Raw genomic sequence first — 27,628 nt, forward strand, 5'->3', positions numbered from 1 at the left:
CATGGAGAGAGTAGAAATTATACTTTCCTGTCCTGCAGCCAGTGAAGAGAGCAAATGTTGAAACTGGATTTTGTGGGCATAGTGGTCAGAGTCCCACAGAGATAATGGTCATCCATGACAATGAGACTACATTTATTCCAGAAACAAAGAGTACTTGCTTACCATGAGATTGCTCTTTCCTTACTGCTGTGCCATTTTCTAAGCTGTCAAACTCATAACATTTTGTGGGTGGCAAAATGATGTCATTTTATTCAACAGCTTGTAGTAATTTCCACTCCCAACCCTTCATGAGAGGTACAAATTACCAAAGAAAAAGGGCTATAAGCTTACAGATGGCAGTATCACTTTTCTTTTCCATTGAGATCACAATATCCTTCTTTCTAGATGAATGACAATTGTGCTGTCACTAAAATTACATAATGCTATGTCCCTTGAGAGGTTATAGTTTGGGATTCAAAGGACAGCTGTCAAAATACACCACGCTCTGGTATGAGCTTTGGAAGTCTCTTAGAGGGCTATACGTATGAACATGTCTATTTTTTATTTGTGGATTATAGATAAAGTTAACTGTGGAATGTAAATTGGAAAACTGCATTTACACAACAAGTTAACTGATACATCTGAGATATGAATGGCACGCTAAAATAACTAGTGCCGTGTTATCACAGCAGCCAAATTCAGGGCTAACCCAAACGGCAGTGCTATATTAACTCAACGGAGTTTGGTAGCCCATAGTAAAATTGACCTTCTCCCTTTATTTTATACACTATCACATCATACAATGTGTAGTAAAAGCTTCTTTGATGTTCCAGGTTTCATCTATGTCTTGAAGTCAGCTGTAGTATAATACCCTCCAGTGCTGTATGCTGGCTCTGAGTACCTGCCAACTATTAGGACAAGGCATTCCACCCAAGAGTTTCAGTGCAGTCTTTGAATATGATTGGGACAGACTCATATAGTTGTAGAATATTTTGTCAAAGAACAAACAAACAAAAAAAAGGAAAATGTTGGAAAAAATATAAAAATATCTTGGTTTGGGTAAGTCAGATAGGTACCACATTTCCATTTGAAGGAATGGAACAGAATAGAGTAACTTTTTAAGCAAGAGCCATGGTGACTCCAGAAAGGTTATTTTTATTTCTTCTAAAACAGAGTCTCACAAAGAAGAAATGTCTGCATCACTGCATATACTGTTTTCATAAGACAGAAAGGATTTAGTTGAAACATTTCTAAATGACAGATGGCAGAAAAAGCTAAACATGGCCAGTGCAAATCTTAAAACAGTAAAACAGTAAACCTCAAGGCTTGGCTTTTCCTGCTCAGACAACTCAGTTAACTAGACTGGATGACGCATCTAGTGTTACTTCCCTGAGGGTCTCAGGCAGCTCCTTGTTTTCTTTCTCTTCTTCCAGATACTAGTATCCCCTGCTGACACAACTTTAGCAGCTATTGTAACATACCTATCAGGAAGAGGAAGCTCTTAGGAAAACAAGCCTGGTTCTAGCGAAATCCTTGAAACTGGGGAAAATATAAGTGAGGAATGAGAAGTGGAGAAAAAAAATATAGCAACAAAACCGCTTCTAAGGAACAAATTTTTTACCACTTGGGATAGTACTGTACTACTTGAGTAATACAGAACAGAAGGAACAGTACAGAACGGTGGTGTATGGCTTACACTGTGGTTTGCAGAGCAACTATTTCTGAGCTATATCATTTGCTGTAGATTGCTTTGGTTGTTAGTAAGCAAATCATGTTAGAAGAAAACAAAATGAATGCATCCATAATAATCCTCTTTTCATGTCATGTCCACAAACCAAAAGTAGTTGTCTGTGACATGAATGAGAACTGGAAACATCAGCAAAATAGATAAACTCTTAGATAAAACACTATTCACATTTTTAAATCCATGATAAGGGACACATTTAACATTGGGGATAAGACATCTAAGACGTACAGGCATTAAAAAACATTTGTCATTAAGCTGGGTCTGAATAGATGAGAGTATGATTTATTTTTTATTTCCTAGTCTGGTTTGTGCAGAAGATTTGTGGGATAGTATTTGTGAATGAATGGGAGTTGTTAGCTTGTTTAGTCTAGTGTAACAGAAGTTGAGAAAGGATGCCGTTGCTACCTCTAAATATTATCAGTGAGAGGAAAAGAGTATTTAATCTAAAGGACAATGTTGGCACTGGAATGACCTGGTATAAATTAACCATGAATAAATGTAGGCTGGCAGTGAAAAAAAAATTGTAATCCTTAGGACAAGGATTACTTTTAGAGTAGTGTAGGCAAAAAGCTCTCGTTTGTTTAAAATACAGCTAAGAAAGTTTACAAACAGAATTGTACGATACTCTTATCTGGCAGAACAAGGGCTAAACTCCATGACCTATGAGGTCTTTTCCAGTCCTAGGTTCTCTTGTTCCTATGCAATGTACATTCTCCCTGACCACATACGACCCACCAGGTATTTTTTTGGCCAACCACAACATGTAGATAAAATAACTTGTTTGTACTCTTTCACTTCTGCTCACTAAAGCAGCAGCCAGGAATGAGCTGGTGCCTCTCAGCCAGGCAGTCCTGATTGCCTGGGTAGCTAAGAGACAGTGGCCTGTGTTTCGAGTACAAGGATTATTCCTCTACACACTAGGCAGCCTGCAAAGATTTCAAGATTATACTTCTGGAAGTGAGGTCAAGCACATGGAGGAGCTCAGGAGACAGGAGTTGGGGTGCATGTAGAGAAGCTGTAGGATTCACTAGGAGTCATAATCAGCAGTAACTGTTTACATCTAAGGATAGGCCGCTCTTTCTGATTGCAGATTAATTGCTATGTATTTGCAGTTTTCTTTTGGTAAGTGGTTACTGTAGACCAGTTGCTGCGAACAGCAGCTATCTCACACAGTCTAACAGGCTTTGATGCTTTTTGCCCCAGATATATTGTCACCCAGAACCAGCTGCTGTGAACTGCTGATCAGTGGGGAGCAATTACAGTTACCATAAGCAGTTCCTGACCACCAGCAGCAGCTGCTGGTGACTATTTGTCCTTGGAAGCATTAAGCCCCCAGTCCTGCCTGCTCAGCTGCCATGTGGTGATGCTCAGGCCCTTTCCTTGGGATAGAAATCTGCAAAGAACAGTTCCCAAGTATCAGTTTGTGGCTATGAGGAAACTCCTGCTTAGTGGGGCTGATCAGCAGGAACTGACTACCCCTGGGAAAACATCTACAGCACAGGATGTGGAGGATGTGTTGCTGGAGAAGCAGGAGGCCAGGTGATGTTGGCAGGTTGCACTATGAGACAGTATGTGTACAAAAGGGTAAGAGAATTACAGTGTGTGAAATTACCGTGAGAGAGAGAGAATAGGGATGTTGCAGTATAAAGCTGGGGGGCAGGGAACATGGGAGCACAGTAGTGAGGGCTAAAGGTAGTTAGTGGTAGGTAGGGAGGGTTCTGGAGCAGGGTGGGGGGATATGAGTTGATGGTGACCAGCTGAAGTCCTCTGCACACCACGCCCTTATCTGACTGTGCTCTTTTTGCCTTGCATGGTGAGACATCAGCACTGCTTGTGTTGAGGTGGACGTTCTTCCATGTAAGCTCATGCAGACAGACAGAGAGTGGCTGTGGACTGACTAACCACAAAATTTTATCCGCTGTTCTCCTCTCCCACCTTGGCTTTATTCCCAATGTAGTTAACAGAATGAGGAGGATGAGAGCTGAAAGGAAAGCTTATTAGCTCCAAAGGCCAAGGGAGCTTGAGCAAGGTGGCGGAGAGGGTAATTTGATTTTGATTAAGATATCAGTCAGCAAGCAGGAAACAATTTATATAATCAATATTCATCTCACTGGCATTTTATGGAGAGGAAAGAGGTACTCCTAAAGATTCATTCTTATTGGCAGTTCTAATTTGACAGTACTTTTGTTAACTGAAGAGAGCTTAACCACCCCCATTCTACGTACATGTTTATTCTGATAATTTAAAGCAATTATATTTGTGTTTTTACTATGTTTGAAAGTAATGCAACACTTATTTGATTTTCTATGTTATCTATGTCTTACTGCACTTGGATGGAGGCTTTATGAATGTTTTAAAAATTATTTCAAAATAGTTTTTAATAAAACTATTTCAATTAAGGTATTATAAATGTTTAAAATTCCAATTTAATAGAAAAGCTAAGGCTATTTTAAATGTGTTAGATGTGCAGAGAAAAACAGAACAGAAATATGCTTGCCTTGAAAAGAAACCAGTTTACTGAGCTAGAGGAGGTACTTTCTGTGGTTAGAAAACTCACCTGGTTGTATCGGGACAAAGTGTTTTTCCAGATCTTAGAATTAGTCTTACACTTCCTCTCTGATACTGCTTTTTTTGGTATTTAAGCGTTTTGATTTTTTTCCCCCATATGTTGAAGGGGATAGATAAGCTGCACTTCTTTTTAATAACTTGATTCTTGTTAACTCCACCACTGACCCTTGCCAACATGCTGTTTCGAGGCTGTAGTACCAAAGTGAGTTGCGTGAGCAGAGTCAGTGCTTCCTCTAACTGGAAGCCTGCACAGGCCAAGAAGGGAGGGTTACAGCACGATGCGTATGCATGCTGTACAGCAAACTTGTCCCTGGCAGTCGTCAAGAGGGAGATACTGGTAGAGAGCAGTCAGCTCCTGCGGGAGAGACTGAACCAGGAGAAAAGAAATAACGTTTCTGGCGCTGACAAAGAAGACTGAGAGCTTGTAGCTATAGGGAGTAATTTGGTAATACACTAGGTGATGGGCTGGCTGGTTGGCTTATAGGCAGCTGTTGTGTATGCGCAGGTTTAAACACAGCTTCTGGGGGTGAGCTAAGGGAAAATGCAGGTGTCTGAACTTAAGAGCTTGTTTTTAAAGGACCCAGCATGGCCCCTGTATAGGTGTGGGGGGGAGAAGTGTACTTACCCTCATGCTCTTTCCGCCAAAATGCATTTGCTCACTAAACTGTGTGAGCCATTCATTTCCATCTAGTCCACTAGCCCAAATTCTAGGACCTGCAGTTAATTAATTTTAGATTTTATATTTACAACTGGAGCAATTAGAACTTCTTTCAGAGTCCCAGCCCAGTGTTTCCCTTCCTGTTATTAACTGGGTTGATACCTTGATTGTAAATCTGCCTTTTTTCCATTGACTGATTTGGAGATTTACTTTGAAAAAAGAAAAAAAAAGTTTCATCCCTGTCAGTTTTGCCTTTTATTGCCTTTGCAGCGATGCTAGCCTGCGGGCTGCCGGGACAGGCAGAGCGGCACCGCGGGAAGCCCGGGCCGGAGGGGGGTGATGGTGGGGGGTGATGCGGGGCGGCCGCGGAGGGTTTGGGGGCGGCGGCGCCGAGCGGAGGGCGGGCGGCAGCGGGGGCGGAGCCGCCGCCGGGCGCGGGGGAGGCGGCAGCCGCCGGCGCCTTTCGCCGCTCGCTGCCTCGGCGCTGCCATGGCTCTGCTCCGCTGCGGCCCGGCCTGGTGGCGTCTCCTCTCCTTGGCGGCGCTCGGCCCCGTCCTCTGCGGCGCGCCGGGCCGGGCCGAGCCGCAGCCGGCGCCGGGCCCGGCCGCGGAGCCGGAGGCGGACCCGCACGGGCGGCACCTCTACAGCGCGGAGATGCTGCGGCACGGCGCCGCCGCCGCCCCCCACTTCGTCATGTTCTTCGCCCCGTGGTGCGTATCCGGCCCGGCTCGGCCCAGCGCGGCCCGGCGCGGCGCCCTCGCCGCCCGCCCCTTCCCCCCGTTGACGTGGCGGCCGGGCCGCGCCGCGCCGGGCTGGCGCAGGCGGCGGCGGCCGTGGCGGAGTCGCGGGGGAGGCGCGGCCGGGGGCGCTGCGCCCAGCGGCCGCGCCGGGGCTCGGGCCCGCAGGAGCCCGCCGGGGGCCGAGCGGGGCCGGGGCCGCCCGAGGCTCGCGGGAGCCCCCGTAGCCGGGCGCCCTTCCGCGGCTGCGCGGCCCCGCGCTCGCGGGCGCGTTCCCGCGCTCGCTGCGCTGGGGAAAGCGGCGCTGCCGTGCGCCGGGCCGCCGGCGGCGGCGGAGAGCGGCCCGGGGCCGTGCGGCGCCGCTGGCTTAGGTAGGTGTTGGAGGACAGCGCTTCTCAGCGCCGGGTCCTTGCCGTGGTTGCTCGTAATCTTCTCTTTTTTATATATAGTAATCTCTTCCCCTCAGCCCCCCCCCCCCTTTTATTTTTCCAGTCTATTTCTGACCTATGGGTATCCAGTAGGGAGGTGTGTGTGGGGGGGGGGGTTATTGTGAGGGCTTTTTCTTTCTTCTTTTTTCCCCAAAGTTTTGTTATATTTGGATAAAGTTAACGGAACAACGTCGTAGCACAACACGTGTGTTCGTCTTCAGTCGTCTGTTGGTACATAGTGCCATTTCTGCACACGTGTGTCGTGATAATCTTTGAAATCAACGCTAGGAAATTATTTCCTTTCAGAACTGAGAAACCTACTTCATTTTTTAAGTTTTTTTTTTTTTCTCGATGCAGTGCAAAAACATTAAGCATGAGCAGATGTTATCCTTTATCCTCTGAAGATCACAAAAGTGGGGGAAGCTTAATTTTCTGGTGAAGGACCTCTGAGAGTGCTTTGGGAGTCTCAGAAATTCACATGTAGAGCAGGAGTGCTTCCACTCTCTGTTCTGCTTTCAGGTGTTAATGTCTTTGTCTCCTCAAGCTTTGATTGACTGTATCACAGTCCTTTCTGAAATCAGATAAACTTCTGCCTTGGCATACTGCTTATGGGAGACCCTGTCCCAAATAGGCTGTTGCAGAGTCCAGCTTATGCTTCACGTTCTGAGTTGGCATCGGAGAGCTCTGGCCTTCCAAACTTGGGCCACCCCGTGCCCTTGGGAGGGCTGGATCTCTGCCTAGGTGGGGTGTGAGGGGAGCTGCATAATTTCCCAGACTTGTTGCTGCTTCTCTCCATAAAACTCTCACCCTCTCTAGGCCTTATCCAGATCTCTGCACGCCCAGTTCCTGACAGGCATTAACAGCCTCAAATTTCAGGTCCAAGGGGAAAGAGAAGGAAAAGGAACTGCTGAGGGCTTGAGAAAGGTGCTTAGATACTCCAACAGTTTTATTGCCAGTAGGATCACTCTGCATTCTGGTAATCCTGGAGTTTGTATTAGAATCTCCTTTCTCATTCCTAAGTGCTTCTAGCATGAGAACCTGCTAATGCATCTCACCAGGGCACACGTTTTGGCACTGATCCCTGTAGTTGCAAGGGAGAAGCCCAGCAAACAGCGTTCCTTTAGGATTTTCTTTGGGATTGCTATAGATGCTGCTAACATTGTATTGTGAGTACCAACAGTAAGAGTTAGGTTAGACCAAGCCAGTGTAACCCTTCTCTTCAGGATTCTTGAAAGAAATGTCACTGAGGACTTCACCCCCACTCTTTTGAGAGCAGCAGTCCAAATGAAGTGCTACATCTGTTTCAAATGTGGGCTTCTGCAAAAAACAGAGCATTCCAGGTCATTTGCTTATTGGATGTCTTGAGAGGTTTTTTTTTGTTTGTTTGTTTTTTTCTTTTTTGGTTTTTTTTTTTTTTTTTTTTTTTTTTTTGGTTGTCAGCTTGCTCAACTATAGACAGAACTGTGAACCGGTTAGTCCTTGTGGACTCTAGATATGCTGAGATTCAGGCCATGACAGTTGCTCATCTACAGAGGAGTGGGGTGTTGCAGGTTCCTTAGTTGGAAGGAACTTCAAATGAGCAGTTCCAGTGCTTTATTTTGGCTGCTGTAGATCTTTTCAACATGGAGTTCACTCAGCTGAAACAAACGTGATCTCTGGAGTTCGTTGCTGTTGAATGGGATTGACTGTGTTGACTGGAATTTACCTTGGCTGGATTCTTTTGTTCCGAGGGAGGCCAGTCCCGTGTTGCTTGTATTGGTATACCTGACTATCCCAGGGCATAGATGTTTTTGAATTGGGTAATGATTTGAGTTGTATTTTGTTGTGAAGCTGCCCTAGCTAATTATACTCAAGCTGTACTGGTTGCCTCCAAGAATGCTCACTGCTACCTGCGGAGCATTTTTTTTTAACACATGTAGTCCATGTGTATGTTTACTTGTCTTCTCTTCATAGACTAATAAGGCTACCATCCAGTTTTCCAGGTGAGAGGCACTGATGTTGTAATAGGGACAACAGTATCTCAGTATGAGATAAAGCAGTGTGGTACCTTATAGATACTGCCACAGCAACATAATCTCCAGGCATGATCACTTCTGGCACATGGTTATTCAGTTAAAATTGGCCATCTATCTCCAAACTCCTGTAAATAACTTCTTCGCTCTTGTATCCTGATGTTAATGATTTATGAGAGGTCATTTTTCAGAAATGTGGATTTTTTTGGATCTTGATTTCTGTTTGTCAGCAGAGCTTATGAATGCCTGCACCATCCTAGCCCGTGTAGGGAAGGAATACCAGGATTCCTCACTGACTCTCAGATCTCCACCATCCCCAGTATTAGAACTAACTGTTCCTCCAGTCCTACTAATTTAATCTGGAGCAAGAGCAGCAAAAGACTCGGTAGGTGTGTGAGGCTGAGGCTGCCCTGTGACATTAGATGATCTTGCTGTCTTTGTTTTTGGCTTCTCTGATTTTTATATACCATGCAGCTATGTTTTATGAATTCTAGTAAAAGTAGTTCAGGGGCTACCTGGTCTTGGAGTTAAATCGCCACCCACAATGTTCCAGTAGTCAAAAATCGTGAAAGCTGCTCTAATGTAGAAGAGAAGGGTTGATGCAGAGTTGGGCTCATAATTAATCAGTGAATTCATGATTATTTTTTCCTATAATTGCCAGTCTTTATGAAAACTAAGAATGACTTATTAGAAGGCTTACTGATTGAGATATGAGGTTTTTTTCCTACTATATATTAAATTTCAGCTTGTATAATCTGAAGACGGGAGGAAATGGGGAACTTTGTAGCCAAGATAAAGATGGACAAGGCAGCTGTGCTCAGTATTTAAAAAAGAGAGGGTTAATAATTTGAGATTTCCTTACATAGATTTCCATGCTCAGATCTTTAACATCACTATTCATTCAGTGTTTAAAATTTCCACAGCGGTTAGGGGAAAGTACCTGAGAATCTAGAATTTTCCTCCTAATTCAAGGTCTCTTTAAGAGTTGACTGTGGAGAGACTTCAGTCTGAAATTTAATATTTAAGTAATTAAATACTCCATCATACTTGCAGCAAAAAGATGTTACTGTAGCGACTAGAAAATTGATGTTGGATTAAAACTCATTTTATACTTTTGCTGTTATAGCAACTATATTAGGCCAGATTTCTGTAGAGATATTATTGTAATTTAGAGTGTGCTGTTGTAACAAACCACAGTATCTGGGGATTTTGATAAACGCTATTCAGAATTCAGTGCTTGATACGTTTCATGGCTCACGAGCTCCAATTGTAGTGACGCACCTAAGCACAAGTGGCCTTATAAAGAGACTATAAACCATAATGTTCCTACTTGCTGCTTAAAAGTAGAATATTTTGAAATGTAAGAGTGTGAAGAAAGTTAGACATTTGATTTCTCCAGAAAATTGGAGAACTGAGAGAGGTTTTCCTCAAAGTTTGTGGGCACCTCAATGAAATGTATGTATTGTAATATAAAAGGATCAATAGCAATAAGTTCTGGTTTCTTGACAATTTTTGTATGAAATATTTGCAGCGTTTTACAGTATTTGTTTTATGTGTTACAACATTTATATTTTATAAAATTACAATACTGCATTAGTACTCACTGATACTTCCTGTAAGAGTGCTCGAGTATGGAAGATTTCTGACTGAACTATTTGGAAATTTACCAAAAATCTCTGATCATTCCTATGTGTGATTTTTTTTCCCCCCATAGATTTGTTCCCCTCTAAACACGAACAATTATCAGGTAATATTTCGTTTGTTCTGTTGCAGGTGTGGACATTGTCAGCGTCTGCAACCTACCTGGAATGATTTAGGAGATAAATACAACAGTATGGAAAACCCACAGGTCTACGTTGTTAAAGTGGATTGTACTGTAGATATTCCGTTGTGCTCTGAATTTGGTGTTCGAGGATACCCAACGTAAGTATAATGGTGTATGTTTCTGTTACTTGTAGTTCAAATAAGAATGCAGTCATCTGCTAGTTATAGCAATGAGATGAAGAAGAATTCATAATTTCAGTTTTCTTACTCTCTGAATCGGGGACAAGATAAACCAGCCCATCTAACTTGTTCTTAAAAACCTCCAGTAAGGGAGATTTCACAAGTTTCTGAGTCACAGAAGGGCTGTTGCAAGTCTAGGGTGTGTTGTTCCTTACACTGCTTTTCCAAACTCTTGTCAAAAGAAAGGCTGCATCCTCCTTCCGCCTTCTTGAGAGTGAAGCTGGCTGGGATGCTGCCTGCTGGTCCCTGCTGACCTTGTCAGTACAGTTGTCCCATGGTTATTCGGTGCTGTAAAATACTCCCTCAACTGAATTGGAGAAAACTTGTCCTAATTTGGATGAAATAAAGTTACAGCTGGCTTTTAAGCTAATGCCTTGGGTTTTTTTTCTCGTAAATCTTCAAAAGTATTGCCATAAGGTGTACTTTAGATGTTTTTCTGTTTTGTTGTTTCCTCTTGTTAGAAAGTTGTGCTTTTTCTCAAAAAATTTGACTTCTCATCACAATGAATACTTAGGAATTTATAAATAGAAAAGACAGTAGGAATTTCTTTCCCTTTTGAATGCATTTGAATTATATGGTTTTGCAACACTTTCATATGTTCATTTTTTCCAATTTGCAGAAGAGAGAGAAACATTTAAAGAGGAGGAAAAAAAAAAAAAGAAAAGAAAATGTGGCAATACCACATCTTAGCAAGGGGGACTGAGGGTTAAGTATGGAAAGTTGATATGGACAGTCGATAATTGGATAATATGGATAACTGATTTTAATTTGCTTTAAAAATTAAGACCAGATCAGAAGTGGATATTGTCCCTTTGTCAAATATGCTTCCAGTTTTAACTTAATCAAATATTTAATAGTAAGTTTTAAGTAATTTGTAGAAAAGATTTGATAGCAATTGCTAAATGTTATATGAAGTCCAAAGATCCTTACAAGCAATCACTTATCTCTTTGTTTCAATGTGTTTTCAGTCAATTTAATACCATGTGGAAAGTCATGTTTCAAGAGTAATCTTGGAATGAAAAATGAAAAAGAAATTCCTGAGAAAATAAACTTTGGGGTTTTTTTGGTTTTTTTTTTTTTTTTTTTTTTTTTTTTTTTTTGTTTTGTTTTTTTCCCTTGGGGGTGGAGAGGGGAGAACAAAACAAAATGGATGTGTTTTGGCAAACTGAAACAGAGTCATAAACATAAAGAATAATTAACCTCAGAACTGGAATCTACAATGTTTTATTTGGGTATGCTTACTGATCAAAAGAATTAAAATGTTTTGATTTTTAACTTGGTATCTCTGCCCATTAGCTTTAAAATCCCCCTTTAAAGTTTATATGGAAATGAAAGAGGTGTCCTAAGGTATAGCTGTGACCCTTAAAGTTGAGAGAGAGGCCTGATGCTAATGTGAATAATCTGGAGAGATCTTACTGTAGCTTAAGCTGAATTGCTGTGAGTTAGCAAAGAGTTTTAACTTCCTGAGAATATTTCATGTGTGAAAAATTTTACTTCATTCTTTTCTACATTTTAATCTTTTAGCCTGAAACTGCTTAAACCAGGACAAGAACCTCTGAAATACCAAGGTCCTAGAGACTTCCAGGCATTGGAAAACTGGATGTTGGAGAAACTAAATGAGGAACCAGCTGTAAGTTAAAAGGAAATAGGAAAAGGAAATATTTCTTTCTGGACCTGCTGCTCTCATTTATGTAGGTTAAGTTTCACTTTCCAGGAGGAAATCTGCTCCTGAGAATAAAGTTCAGATGGCAATAACAATATGGAACAGTTTCCAAATAAGTCAGAATAGTAATTAAAACTGACATCCTATGACGTGCCCTTTGTTTCCTGTATTTCAAACTATGGTTCATAATGCCATTTTTAATCAAGTATTAGCATTTTCATGTTTTAAGATAAAATTTTGTGTCCATTCAGTTGATACCTGGAGGCCATAATGTTTTCAGAGGAAGAGAGTTGATTTAGTTATAATTGGTATAAACTGTATTTGTGTTGGTCTTGGCATCCCATGTTGTTATGAGGAAATTATCTTTAGCTCAGTTATTAGCTGATAATTTTGTAGCCTAAAGAAGTTTAAAATAATCAGTCAAGTAGGTTTACCTAGCATCATCACTAGGGAAACCACTGAGTTTAGGGGTAGTACTCAAATAGGTCAGCCAAGCCTTACCTACAGTTAAATTATTATTATTTTTTTTTAATCAGGACAAAGCTTAAGTGATTGTTGATCACAGTTAAAACATGATTATATTTAAATAAACTTCATGTTATGATATTTTTAATAATTAAGCATTAAATGCTAAACTATTTTAAGAAATATACTTTGATTTTATTTTTTTTCCTACTCTGATCTAGCATTTAGTGCATAGGCATGCTCTTTAATTAAAATGCAGTGTGTTTGCTGCAACTTACCTATTAAGTGTTTGCTCCTTTTCCGTTGTTGCTCATCTCATGGCATCATTAGGTCCCTCCTCCCTGCATTAGGTGAGCAGAAAACAGCTTTCTCACTATCTATTTTTAAAGAGCCAAAAGACCATCAAAACTAGTGTGATGGCAGATGTAGCTGATCCGTGAATCGGTGGGGGAAAACCATTAAGCAGTCTAAGTGCATGAATATATGATGACGTTAAGAATGTTGAGTAGTTGCTGTGCACTGTGACTGTACTGTGGCATGGTGAGAGACTGTTATTTCAGTGACTGTGATAGCTGTTTTCCATGTGGTAATCTTTTTGTACATTTTGCATTAAAGTAATTGTTAAGAAACATTTGATATTCTAAATTAAGCAAAATTAGGAGGACACCGTGTTAGAGTGTAAGGTTAACAACACTGTCACAGAATGGCATGATATAGGAATCATATACTGTGTATTTACTATATGAGACAAATATACATTATTTTTTTTCTCATGAATAGGATCTAGAATCTGATGTGAAGCCACCAAAAGCACCTGAGCCCAAGCAGGGACTGTATGAACTCTCAGCAGACAATTTCAAGATGCACATAGCAGAAGGTAATTACTTTTTTCATAAGCAAGACAGATCTGCTTACAGATAATTCAGTAGTGAGAAGTCTGCAACAGAAATGTTAGTTTTAAAGGTATCCCATTCCGACTTTCTTTTCCAACATATTGAAAGGGGATGAAATGATACATGGTGTAAAATGCACTGGTTTCATTACATATTGCATACTATAAGAAAAGTTTAAGAACAGTAATCCAGTAAGAAAATAGTAATGTTAGGGCCCTGAATCACGTGTAAGAAGCAGCAAGTGAGCTTGCTTGACTAACTTCTCTTTTGTATGAGCTCCTCGCTCAGTTGCATTCTTGCCACTCACCGAGTGTTCCTGCAAGTCCCACTTCCTCTTTTTCTAGGCATTGACTAGTTTGTACTCCCAAGCTGCTTTTCTAGCCAAATACAATACCCCCTTCTTACTGCACCCCAGTCTGGATCCTTATTTAGTACTGTTCAGCCTCCTTCCTCCAGAATTTAATGTAGACAAAACACCTAGCTTCAGTTTGGCCATTTCTGAAAATGTTTTGTCTGGAAGCTTTAAAAATAAGCCTAAATATGATACCTAATGTGGGAAATCTTACCTCCACACAGTGGGTCTTTAAAAGAAATGAGGAAGATCTTACACTACAAACTTTTGGGCTACCATAATAACAGGTGACCGTACTGTCTCCATCTTTTTTTCTTGAAGGCAAAGACAAGACTAAGTTAACTGTTTATGGCCGTGTGGTACCATGAGTGAGAGCGATGAATATTAGATCTTCTTAAAGTAACCATTAATTAATTAGAAATATTTTCAGATGTAAAAGTGTGTTTTGTGCCGCTAACTTAAATTTTACCTTTGTATATAGCTTAACACTGAATTACATCACAATTCCTTATGAGTTTTTCCCTGAGCCTTCAGGGGCACACTGAACATTAAACCACAACACGCGCTATTTTCGCAGTCTGTAAATTTAAGTTCAGTGCACGTGTAAATATCTTAAGCTATAGCCATTGCCATTTGAACATACATGGAGTAGGTGGTCTTCCCGTTGTACTTTATTGTTGAGCAGGTTTATGATCACCTGTAAATCTGTTGTCCCCTCTTGACTTCTGTCACAAGAAATTCAGTCCTTAGGCTTAGGAGTTCCAGTTGGATTGTTGACTTTTGTTCTTAATCAGTCTCCCTTTACCTTTTTGGTGCTCTAGGGCTATTTTCCCGTCGGGGAGGAGCCCAGAGCATGCAATTATAAAATAGTTGTTTCTGAGTAGATGTTCTCATTATTCATGGGAAATTTCATTTGCAGTTTACTTTGCCAAAGTGAAGTAACTCGGATCAGCTTGAAAGCATTCCTGGTTAGGCAAGTTAGAGTTCACTACTATTGCAGTTTACATTTCCTAGTTATTTTGTGGCATCTTTTGTCTGACTTTTCTTCTGTGAGCAAGACCTCAAACTAGAACAGAATTCTAGTGATATCTGTCCCAAAGCAGTCTTCAAAGGATTGCAGCTATGCTTTTAAAAAGAACTTTGCTCAGCTGCTGGTGTTTCCTTCAAATGCATTTTTTTGTTTGTTTTAATTACATTTATTTTTGTATTGTATTAGTAGAGCATTGCCTTGATGTGTGCAAAAGCATGCAACATCTTGAATTAATACTAATCTTAATTGAAGGAAATTACATATTCTGGTACTCTTCAATTGAGTTTATGCTTTTAAACTAAGCACTAGTATAAGAAAGTAAATTTTTGTGGTGTCCCATAGAGAGGAGAGTCTGTAATAGTGACAACCATTTCTGAACAGTTAACATGAAAATACAATTCCCCTCCTCTGCCCTGCCCTTTGTAAGCTGAACAATTATTTGCATAGCTCAGAGACTTGATGCAGTGATGTTTGCTTAGAAATGTGTAAGCTGAAGTCTAATATTTACATTGATTAATGCTGTTATAAATACGTAGTCCTTTGTGGTTCTTTCTACTGCGGATTTGTGCAAGTAATTGACTTGGTAGAAATTAGAAATTCTAGCAACTGGTTAGGCTAAAAATATGATAATTTTAATAACTCATTTGTTGGCTTGAGATTGTGAGGGATTTCAGGGAAATCAGGAGTACTGTGATACTGCAAGCAATATTGAAAACCGAATTGCTGAAGTTTTCTCTCCTTGCCTTTATTCCACTTTATGTCCTATCACAGTCTGCGATTACTATCTAATCTTTTAATTGTAGCCAAATTCATTCTAAATGAGTCGAATATAACCTCCTTTTTTTTTTTTTTTTTTTTCCTGACTTGTAAGGTAATCACTTTATCAAATTCTTTGCCCCTTGGTGTGGTCATTGCAAGGCTTTGGCCCCAACATGGGAACAGCTGGCTCTTGCATTTGAACATTCGGAAACTGTCAAGATTGGCAAGGTTGGTGAAGTGCTTTTTTCTTAATCTATTTTGCGTGAATGAATGTTTCAGCCAAGTATCACGCTATTCATTCTGTGCTCTGCAAAGAACAGTTCTGTTTTGTCTGTCACTTTGTAAGCCCTTTAACCTTTGTACTTCCTATTTTAATTTGGAGATTTTTTTTTCTTCCATATCCAATAGACTTAGTTCACCTTATTTTGAAGAGATGGCTAATTTGTTGGAATTTACAGGACTTTCCCTTTTTAAGCAAGGACTTGAGAGATGTTGAACACAGCTCTGTTTGAGTCTGAAGGAGTAAGCCAGGTACTTTGGAAGATGGGAGTAGTATTTTGAGACTTACTTTTTATTATGCTTCCCTTTTGTCAAAACGTGATAGATTTCAGTATTTGAGTGGGAAAGTGACTTATACTGATTTGCTGTTTACAGCACTGGATTTCTTTCTAGACCTACAGGACCTAATGATGAGTTCGTTCGTTCTTTTCTTTTTCTTTTCTTTTTCTTTTTCTTTTCTTTTTTTTTTTACTCCCATAGAGCTTTCTAAAGGTTTCAGGTAGTCTTCCACCTTAAAAACTGATATCTTGTCCTGCTTTACTATTTCCTTAGGGATGATAACCAGATTCTGTGGTGTATTTACCATGGGAGCTTGTTACTTGTACGTGGAGTGACTCCTATGCAGAGGTATGGAGGTGGTCCTGCAATTGCAGTTACTCACTTTATTTGCTGACCCATACCTAAGTGCAGGTGGCTAATGATGTGAATCGCTCTGTATTTGCCAACAGTGGAAAACCTACTGGGCACAACTTCCATATCCTTAAGCCTTCAGATTGGCTCTACTAATATGAAAGACAGCATAACAGTTAGCAGTGCTGTCAGTCTTGCAGAGGGACAAAAAGCTACAATATTCCCTGTTTCTGCCCTCCTACCACTTTCAGCTGTTACTGGGGATGATGAGCTTTACTGCTTTTTTCTATGAAAAGAAAGTTCTTTAACTCAGATACACTGTAGAGGTACAGAGCAGGTCTGAGGGGTTAAACTTTGGAGAGGAATGTACATCACTTTGAAACCTGGTAGATATAAAATTAGATTTTTTTTTTTCTTTCTGAGAAGACATATCAGAGGTTATTGCTCCTTTGATACTGTTTGGACGAAATGTTGCTTGTACTGATTTACCTCTTGAAAATCTGGAATGCTTGCTGTATGATAAAATCATTGTTTAGCTTACATATCTTCTTTGAAGCTATCTTTCTCTGTTACCCGGAGAAGTATAAACCCAAAACTTCCAAAATCTATGTTTTATTCAGTTTTCTGTTGTGTTCAAGCATTGCATGGTTACTGTTACTGATATTTGCTATTTAATAAAGCCACTAAGATTTGCCCCGATGCCTCGTCAATTTTGTTAACAAAATCGTTTTCCTAAAGTTAACTTTATGAAACTATTTGAAACACATCTTCACTAAGACTGTAAGACTGTAAGTAAACAGGAAACACAACTGTTTAAGAAGGTTGAATGCTGACCTTCATGTAATCTGGCGGAATAGTGTCTTAATAGCAATGCTGTCTACTGACAGGATTCTGTGTAATCTTTGAAGCTGATCTACAGTGATCTGGAACAAAATGTTTCAAGCGTAAAATTCAAATGCTTTGTCAAGCAAAGGTTCCCTTGCTTCAGTTACCTTTTCTCTTCACTTTGAAAAAGATTATAAACTGATGACTTTACAGATTGGTATATGGAAAATTAGAACTGAATGTTGCTACGTACTTGGAATTTTCCTTGGAGTAAAGTAAATTAACTTATGAGTTGTCGACATGTCTTCTAATTTTAGAGTGGTCTTACTTATTTATTGGCTCTTTTTTTAAAAAATCTTTACTTCGAAGCTCTCATATTAGTATTTTGTGTCTTGTTGTCTATGTAGTGATTTTATTCACTGAAAACACCAGCGCTTATTTTAATTGGAGTATTTAATTATGTCTTCATTGCTTTTTGCTACTGTTTCTGCTTCCTTCTATCCATGTCATGTCTGTGTTCTCCTGCCTCCCAAAACACACACAGCTTCCCAATTAGACAACCAAAACACTCTTTGGAAGGCAAACATAATAGTTCACAAGACATTACTTGCTACTGACTTTTGCCAAGACATGCATTGCTTGCACCTGTATTTTCTGAGATTTTAATCTTAAGGGAGGGTATGATACTTGTTGTCTGTTTATTTTATGGACTAAATGATTTATAATTCTTTTCAAAATGTAGGTTGATTGTACCCAGCATTATGAAGTCTGCTCTGAAAACCAAGTTCGTGGCTATCCCACTCTCCTCTGGTTTAGGGATGGTGAAAAGGTGAGTCTGCAAGCTCCCCAGAAGGTCAGACCATTTTTTACTGAATTAAGATGGTTCCTAGGCTTTACTTGCATCCTAGGATAAAAGATGAAGTAGGCATATGTGAAAGTCTTGCAAGAGAGTTTGAAGATATTGGAGACTTAGTCTGATACTGGAAGAGATTTCCTTGACCCACGTTTATCCACAGAATTTAGAGACGGTTGATGTTTGTGGTATGCAAATACCCATAGGGTATTCATAAATCTATAAGCAATGGTCCTAGGTACACTGGAGAGAATTCTGGGCATATGAGAGAATTCTGGGTATACTTTAACTGAACACCTTACCTCCTATGGAACACAAACAAAATATGTGAAATAGAAATAATAAAAGGTTATATAATCTTCCACAGTATGTATCTGAAGGTTCACATCTGTAAGTGGTGCCTCTCTGCTGATGTCTGAGAATGCAAATTCGTATTACAAATATGAGCACTTGCTATGACATTGGGAAAGTCCTGTGCCCCTAGCTGACCTTTTTCCTTATAGTAATTCTAAGAATTACAGTATTCTGAAGAAGAGTTTTGGGGAAGTAAAACATCTAAAATATTGCATTCATTAACAGCAGCAAAAAACATTCTAAATAGTATTGTTGCTTATCATATACTTCTCATTTTTAAGGTACTTTGTTATCTATGTATCTATTAAAGTAAATGGATTTTTAATTCCATCCTGCAAGTAGAGAACCCAGGATTCTTCTTTTATCTCTTGCACACTAAGCTCCAGGGATTTTTTGTTTTTTTTGCCATATCCATCTTGCATTTCTTCTTTCACAGCTACAGTACAAGAGCTCTAAGGTTTGCCACTTAGTCCAGTTTAGTAGCTGTTGGTTGGGACAATTCTCTAGGCACTCTACCTGGCACTGCAGCTTGTTTCGCTTCTTCTGAGGCAGATGTTTTAACTGCTTGGAGATCAGATAAAATGTTTGCTTCTTTTTCTCCCAGATCTACTTCTAAAATGAGACTATAAGTACATGCAAACATGTGTGATGTTTGGTCTGAGCATACCTATAAGATCAGGCAACCTAGGGAACTGTAATGAAGAAGCATCTAGTTTTTTGTATTCCAACCTGATTCATAAAGAAGGTATGGGGCCTTGTTACTGCTTAACCAGCTGTGCCTGCCACATGTCAGAAGCAGAACTTGAAGCTCCAAGAGAGTGCTCATATCAGACAAGGTGGCACATCAAGAGTTAGAGATATTTTTGGTTAGTTAAGCTTCTATCTATGTTTGAGTTTGAAGAACAAAAATGTTCTGATACTCCAGAATGGCTTGTTCAGCTGCTTTGTGCTGCTCTCTTCAGATGATGTACTAAGAGGGATTTTTGAAATAGCCATAGATGGTAACATATTTTGCCAGAACCATAAGATCTTGATGTAGAAAAGTTAGTTGTGCATTTTTGTGATAAGCCAGATAAATATTTTTTGGACACTTTGCCAATTATTGAAGTTTAAGTTGCTCTGAGTTATTTGAATCAAGAATGCAGTGAAAGAAAAAAAAGTCAACCACTGCTGTGTTTGGTAAGGAGGAATCTCAGCCATTAGTCTGAGCAATATATTTCTGTTGACATCAAACTGGCTTTTCTCTATTGGCGGTGTGGTATTCCTTGACATACTGCCATTAGAATCACATATTCCTTCATGGACTGGTACAATATATTTAAAAGAAAAGAAGAAAAGAGGGAAAAAAAGAAGCCCAACGCTCAAAAAGACTCAGCAATTTTCCAATAATCTGACCCAGAAATTCCTGGAAATCTCACTAGCTACTATTGTACTGTTTAGTAAGAAGGGGAGGAGGAGGCTGACAGCCTCAGCCACCCAGCATTGTTGTCTGTAATTCCATCACTCCGTTGTCATAATTGAAATCTGCTGTCGCACCATCTGTGTTGGTTAGAGGTGGTAGAAACCCATGGAAGACAAGGAAGGGCATTGACCCTGCTTTGCTGAAATGGATACAAACAAGCAGGTACAGACTTCTTATGTGATTTTAAGTTAATTCCTCTGTGATTTAGACCTATTGTGGAGAAGATGGCTATATTTATAAGTAACATACGAATAAAAAAAGAAGGAAGATCTGTAGAAGAAAGTTTTGAAGATACAGGAAATAGTTGAAGAGGTATATCTGTTCTTCATTCTGGAAGTTTATATGCTGTTTTTTGAACAGTTATTCCTCATCTGAGAGACTTTAGGATGTATCTTGTAGGCCACACCTCATGGGACTGAAATTTGAGTTGCATTCAAAGTGGATATTCAGTGTCTTCAAAGAGATCATCATTCTTTTGAACAGAGAAATGGATGATCATTCTCACCAAGACAGCCAAGGGTAATCATTCATGAGTCAGTTTGGAGATGGACAGCAATGGATTTGAGACTATGAACAGCTCAAAGGGACTCTCCTTTCTTGTCCTCTAGAATCACATAAATATCTGAGGCACGGGGAAGCATTTGAGGCAAACTATGGCTTCTAAAAGATCTGGCTGGTTGAAGGCTTTATGTGCAGGTTTGGAAGGGTGACTTAGTTTTCAACACAGTGATCCTGTTGGAGTTGTGTACCCCACAGCAAACGCTTGTTCTCTGTTGCTCCCAGGGTGAACTTAACATATCTAGAGAGCATTGCCTTACTGTATGAATATGGGTTTTTCAAAGATATATGACAAATGTATGGGCCAGAAGAATGATTGTGTAGTTGGGTGGCATGCATGTCATTTTTTTAAGCCCTGTCAGCACTGAACAGAGCTCTCATGGTAACAGAGGAGATGCCTCAAATAGCGATGGGCATTTCATTACTCTTTGCTGTAGCTTTAGGTTCACAGAAACAGAACCTTGAGAACTTGGGCTGAAGTGAGAGATAAAGGTCAAAATGAAAATATTTTGCTTCTAGATACTCGCTTCTAAAGTATCTTTCGTTTAAAGGAAATTTTAGATTGTTTCCTTTTGGCACAGAAGAACCTCCAGCAAATCCTGGAGAGCTGGAAGGACTGGAATGCTACAGAGAGGTTTAAAAACTAGTTAATCATATTTATTATGAATATATATACACTCAGCAATATTACATTTTTCTGATAATCATTTATTTGCTAAATTAACTGTATATATGCACTTGCACAAACTATTTGATAATTGTAGGGTGACCAGTACAAAGGAAAGAGGGACTTCGATTCCTTAAAGGAATATGTGGATTCCCAACTACAGAGCTCTCAGAAAGAGCCACCAGCCGATAAACCCACTGAAGCTCCACAGCCACCTGCAGAATCTGCGCGGGCTGAGGTAGGTGCTCCTGTGCTCTGTGGCTGTATGTGTTCAGACTGTTTCAGCAGTCTGTCTCTGTCTTCCATGTGTTACTTACATCTTTGGTAGCATGACAAGTTCTAAATGTAAAATACTAAATATTTTCCTGGTTACTTTTAGCAATTAATAAGTAGAATCAGATCATAAATCTTAGTGATACTTTTTTACTGACCTGAAGAACTGGAAAAGGTAAAAGAAAAAAATCTGTCTCTTGCTTAATGATTTTAATCAGCTGTTTAGATAGTGGCATAAATGTGGCCTTTTCAGTCTATTGAACTGCAGCACCTTGGTCCATATGATAGCATAATTTGTTGCTATGGAGATAAATGTTACTTGCAAGATTCTGACTTAAAATCAGGAAGATGGCACATCCCTGATTACCCAGGGAAAAAAAAATCCTAAGCTTATAGACTTATCGCCAGAAATGACAAACAACCAAAAATTATATAGACTGTTTTAAAAATGTCAAGGTCAGGTGCATTGTGGCAGTAATGCTCTGCCGATTTAGAGGCTTGTTCTAATCATGTTTGTAGGAGCTCTGGAGTTTTTAAATGTAATAGTTTTTGATAGTTTTTATATAGTTTTTAAACATAAAGTGTTATCAAGTCTGGAAAACACATTTCCTCTGCCCAGAAATTAATGGACAGTGATTTACACTCCCTAATAATGTAGAATGAACTTATATTACCATAAATACAGTTTATATGCAGCTATATTCTTTCGTAAAAGAGAATATTACCTTGCCCTTCTCACATTTCCAGTTGAGTTACTTATTTTACATAAAGTGACTTACAAAAAGTCATGTTAGGTTTCCAGTTTCCATGCCCCTCAAAAAGTAGTTTTTTTAATTAACCTCATAGTTGGAAGATATGCTTGTGTTAGTACAATGCAGAGACTAGTTATTCTTCTTTCTATTTTTAGAGATATAACATAAACCACATGTGCTATAAATTCCCACTTATGCCTTGATTGTATGAGTACACATGCAAACAGTAAAGAATTGAGGGGAGATTTTTGTAAAATTATATTAGGTACAGTGAAGGAGTAAACATAGGTCTTTGCAGCTTTACATCCCAGCATTGGATATCATCGTGTTCTGGTTCCTTATCTTCAGATACCTTTGTTCTGGTTTTATTTTGGAGAGTTTTGAAACAAGGGGCTAGCCCATGTAGCCAGCAAACACTGACTCTATTTACCATCAGCAGCCCACAGCTGGTTCCATGGGTAGCAAAAGCAGTGAGTTCTGACTTGAAATGTGTCTCCCAGTGATGAGCCTCTCTGTGGATTCCCCCATGGCTAATAAGGGCCAAGTACCTGGCAATCTGTTTTCACAAAAGTTGTAGGAACTTTTATATCTGAGAATTACACTGCTCTGCCAAACATCACTGAAATTAGTCAAAAATGACTTGGAAGTATGAGGGGAGAGTGACTAGCAGATGCTCAGATTAAGTGACTGCATAAAGTGCCTTTTCTTAAGAAAAGAAGATACATAGTTCATAGTGCTATTCTGCTGGTAATCTACAGATCTTTTAAAAAGTGTTTTTTTTATGTGGATCATTGGGAGGACCTTATTTATGGAGCTCTCAGACTTGATATCTTAGACTGTAAATGATGTTTAGAATATCTGGTTTAAATAGCCATTTAGGAATTTCAGAACAGAAGAATATGTATTCTGATCATTTTTGCTTCACTAAATAATTTCTAATTTCTCCATTTAATAATTAGAAAGTAATTTCTGACTTTGAAATTTTTTAGAGGAGATAATACTTCATCTTAATAGAAAAGTTTATTTTATTAGCTCACAATTATTAACTGTAAACTCTTAAACCAGTGCCTTTAATGTATAATTTTGAAACTCTTTTTGGCTTCTCTTCCTAACAGTTACTGCAATAAATGTTAATAAATGTCAATTGAAAGAAAAATAATATTGTCAGTTGCTCTTTTTTCCCCTTCTGTCTGAATCTGAAGCTGTTCATAAGGAAGAGGATTTTTTTTTATTTGAATCCCTCCTATCTGTAACAGTCTTGCAGAAAAATGAAGTTTATTATTGTACTGTGCTTTCATACAACGTATGTGTGACTGTAACCAGCATGCTGTCCCCTCTTCACTCCCGTATCATTGCTCCTGACATACAGAGTAAAACTTATTCAGGATGTCCATACAAGTGTGGTATGATAATGTTCCTTTTGACAGGCATTTATCTACATCTTTCAGAGGGAAGAACTGAGATATGCTGCTGCTACTCTTTTTATCATCACTATATATATTTTTTTTTCAACAGGCTTCAGTGCTCTCCCTCTCTGAAAAAGACTTTGATGAAACGATTGCTAAAGGGATCACTTTTATTAAATTCTATGCTCCATGGTAAGCTCTCTGCACCTATTGTTCACAATTATTGCTATTCTAAGCTGTTTGTGCATTTTGAGTTCTATGTAGTACTCTATTTGTTGTCTGGAACTAAAAGGTGAGTTAATTGGAGAATGTGTGAGCTGATAGGAATTACAACAAAAAGGCTTGCTCCGTATTGGCTTCCTTGGGATTCCTCTCTGTGGAAAAGCTGTCTGAGAGAAAAGCTTTATTGTGTGAAGCTCCAGGTAACATATGGAAACAAGGTGTGTGAAACTTCCTTTGCAGGCTTAGCATGCTGCTATGCCTTGATAAAGGAAAGCTGAGGGGAGCCTCTTAGGCTAGTTGAGCACAGAGAACATGCTGAGCTTTGGGTCCTGACTGGCCATAACCAACTGCTGTTGGAAGCCTCATTTGATCCATTGGAAGTTGTTAGACTGAACCTATGGATAGTGGGCTGTTAACTCTTCAAATAACTGAGAAAAGCCAATTTGCACAAGTGACTATTTCCAGATGTTCATAAGAGTATGTTCCATGGAATGTGTTTTTATAACATTTCTGCTCGGGTAGAAATGACTGATGCAGGTGGCTTTGATGTAGATATCCAGTGGAAGGTGCTGGGGAAGAAAAGTAATGTCCTATCTGGCATCAGCCATTACCTGCATATCCAGTAGAGCTTGGGATCCAGTAAGACCCCAGTATTACTTGTTCAGTGAGTTTATATTTCCCCCTTTTTCCTAGTATTCCCTTTCCAAGACAAAAGGAAGGTTTAAAGTGTGTCTCTCATGGATAATAGACTTGATACTATTTATTTTTAGACTGAATTCCAATAAACTTGCTTGCTACCTTTGTCTTCCATTGCCCAGTCTTTTAGCCACTAGAAGAAGGCTAGCATAGGGGCTGAGATGAGAACGAGGCTGTATTTCACTGTGTGTGAAAGGTATCACATCTCTGGTGTCACCACTGGCCACCCCGTTAATGCAAGATTTTGACTGTACAGAAGGATCTTCTGTCTGAGGTAGTAAAGGGTTGCCATTACAAAGCAACACAGGCAAATGCAGCCTCTATATAAATGTGCCCAACAGTATAAAAATATTGCTTCTTAACTCTGACAGGAAGCATGTATTTCTGATTTCACATAGTCTAAGTGATGGCAGTTTTCTCCAGTGTTGTCACCGTGTAATACCAGTGTACAGTTCATCCCCCACCCCAACTTCATGTTTACTGCTCTTTCTTCACTCCGTTTATTCTTTCTGTGCACTATCAGAGGTTGAGACGAGTTCTGTGTCTGTTCTGCTACTGCTTTCCCAGTAGAATTGTTTGTTAAACTCAAGTTTATACCTCTGCACAAAGCAGAAAGATTCTAATTTGATTTCTGAACCCAAGTCGTCTTTGCGGATATAGGAGTTCACTACCTGAGAATCTTTTCCTGGAACAGTTCGAGATCAAGCACATGATCCCTTTCTAGTCAACTTTTCTTAACAGTACTGCACTTGAACCGTCTCCTCTGTTTGTGAGATTCTGATGGAGTGTTGCTGGTTCTCACAAATAGTATGAGAGTGTCCGATGGCAAGCTGAGAAACAGTGCTTCAGGATGTGTAGCAAAGAAACAAGTTCTTAACCAGTATATTCTCTCTGGCTGCAATAATCAGAAAGCCACCATTTAGGAAAATTCTTCATATATTTGTGTAGGTGGTATCCTAGTTTAGCTCTGGAAAGCACGCTGTGTTTACAGTTACAGTGCATTGCATATAAATGACCTTTTCCTCTTCCAAGTGGCTTAACTTGTGTTGGGATCAGCAAGCACTATTATGTTGCTTGCTACTTCTGTCCTCCAGTTATTTTTGGATAAATATTAATGTTAACCTGCATAGTAATCATAAAATCATCCTGTTCCAGTAGTTGTTGCGCATGGTCAAAAATTCTTTTACCCTGTCACTGTATATTAACAAGATGGCTTAAATATAGACTCAACTCTATTACGAAAACTTCTGCAGAGGCATCTTTCATTATTTTTGTGAATGCCCTGTTTCAGCCATAAGGCAATTAAAGGGCTGTTCTGATAACCCAGCTAAGGTGCAACAACTGCATTTAGTCTAAAATGAGCAATGTAGGTTTAGGTGCTTTGGGAATTCTGCTTGAAGCCAAGTTCAGAATACAAACAAAATTAATACTTTCTTGTGGTTTCTGCTGTTTTATTGTATTACCATTTTCTGTCTTTACATTAATGTTTCGGTATATGTACTCTGTGGACTGCATTCTTACATTACTGTAGGGACATAAGGGATTAAACTGGAAATAAGATTTTTGATGTTATGGATGATATAACAGGATTTATTCTATATGTTAGACAAATTAGAATAGGGCCTGTTTTTTTTCCCTCCCTTTGTAAGTAAAGGCTATTGAGTAATGAACAATTTTCAATTGCAGATCTATCTACCACTACCAGTGGTAGTAGTTAAACTTCAAAGAAGGTGAAGTCTTTTTCCAGAAAGTTTCTTAATAAAAAAGTATATTATAATATTGGAATGTTCCTTAAAAATAGAATCTATGTTGAAAAAAAAGTCTCTATTAAAATTGAGTTTCTAGTATCAGTAGATGCTACATTGCTAAAGGAGGCAGTTGAAGCAATTCAGCAAGGTAATTAAAATCTTATTTAAATTAATTAATCCCATAAAGTTAATTTGTACTACATTCTATATCTTATTTAAGACATGTTCATTTCTGAGCGATCTGATTTTTTTATTTAAATATTTGTTGTTGTTCTTTATTTGCTTTTATATTCCTCTGTAGAGTAAAACGTTAATGCACTGGCATCCAAAATACCATTCCAGAAGAGACTAATAAAGGCCACAGACTACTTCAGCGTTTAACTTATTTAAAATCACTCACCCGTTTTCTTAGTCCATTTGCTGACATAACAGCGTAAGGGAGGTGGAGGCCCATATCATTCGAAAGTAGGAAAGGCAGCTGGTTAAACTTACAGATATCACAGTAAGATAGTACAGATTAAACTAGAAGGTATATCTGCTAAACAAATTTCTCTGTTTCTAGGTGTGGCCACTGTAAGAACTTGGCTCCAACTTGGGAGAACCTTGCCAAGGAGCAATTTCCAGGTTTGACTGATGTGAAAATAGCAAAAGTAGACTGCACTGTGGAACGTAACGTCTGCAGTAGATTTTCTGTAAGTGTGAAAGATCTAAACTGAATTGGATGATACTGTACCAAATGCTGGAGGATCTAGCATGCAGTCTAGCTGGCTGCCTGGTGACAGTGCAGCTGGGTTCTCCGTTAGCAGGAAAATGGTAGTCCAGAACATGGCTGGTGACAGTTACACATTTTTTTTTTTTCCTCCTGATTGTTTGTTCAGACGCATTCACATTAGTGGATAAAGTTGACAGAGTCCCTAATTTAAGAACCTTTCCTCTGTGAAAACACCAAAGCAGTCTTGTGGCACTCACTGAAAAGTTCTTATCTTAGTGGTTTTTTTTTTTTTTTTGTTTTTTTTTTTTTTTAAAAAAAAAGACTTTTGGTATTGGTAACCAGACAGTTAAAGCTGGAGCTGGTGTTTGCAGCTGCTAATAGAAGAGGGACTCTTTTTTAAGCTCTTTTTTTAAAAAAAAGTAAAAAGGCTTTTTAGAGTGGTTTGGTGGTTTTTCAGAATCAAATAAATACAAATGAAGAATACTAGTGAGTTTGGAAATTAGTTACAAGTTTCTCTTTTGTTTCTTTTTCTTTCTCTTTTGTCTTGAAGGTACGTGGTTATCCTACGCTTCTGCTTTTCCGAGGTGGAAAGAAAGTCAGTGAACATAATGGAACAAGAGATCTGGAAGCACTGCATAGCTTTGTCTTGCGTCAGGCAAGGGATGAATTGTAATAAAAGTCTGGATGCTCCATCCCTGGCTGTCTTGTTAAGGGATTAGTGGAGGGATTTTAAATCTTTGCCGATTTTCAAATAGTGTATGGGAGTATTGGGGCATTTTTTTTTCTTTTTGAAGGGGGAAATTGAATATATTAAACATTGGTATCTTCCCTGTGTGTGTGTGTTAAAGACATGTCCTGCCCTGTTTGTGAAGGGAAACAAACAAGTACTTACTGTG

The 27,628-nt window shown here is 39.3% G+C and overlaps 1 protein-coding gene across 2 annotated transcripts; it reads left to right on the forward strand.

Annotated features, from left to right (window-relative positions):
- The first annotated feature begins 5,386 nt into the window (after positions 1 to 5,386).
- TXNDC5 (thioredoxin domain containing 5) lies at positions 5,387 to 27,579 on the forward strand. 2 transcript variants are annotated; one of them, XM_062569988.1, is made up of 10 exons: positions 5,387 to 5,662; positions 9,903 to 10,052; positions 11,658 to 11,763; positions 13,042 to 13,138; positions 15,408 to 15,523; positions 17,772 to 17,858; positions 21,021 to 21,161; positions 23,464 to 23,546; positions 26,583 to 26,712; positions 27,283 to 27,579. In XM_062569988.1, the coding sequence occupies exons 1-10, from the start codon at positions 5,442 to 5,444 to the stop codon at positions 27,403 to 27,405; spliced, it is 1,254 nt and encodes a 417-aa protein (XP_062425972.1). In that variant the 5' UTR covers positions 5,387 to 5,441; the 3' UTR covers positions 27,406 to 27,579. The 2 variants fall into 2 exon arrangements, with proteins under 2 accessions (XP_062425972.1, XP_062425973.1); XM_062569989.1 differs by lacking the exon at positions 5,387 to 5,662 and adding an exon at positions 5,995 to 6,060.
- Positions 27,580 to 27,628: the final 49 nt, after the last annotated feature.

The sequence above is a fragment of the Rhea pennata genome, chromosome 2 (assembly GCF_028389875.1).
Source record: "Rhea pennata isolate bPtePen1 chromosome 2, bPtePen1.pri, whole genome shotgun sequence".
Taxonomy (NCBI): domain Eukaryota; kingdom Metazoa; phylum Chordata; class Aves; order Rheiformes; family Rheidae; genus Rhea; species Rhea pennata.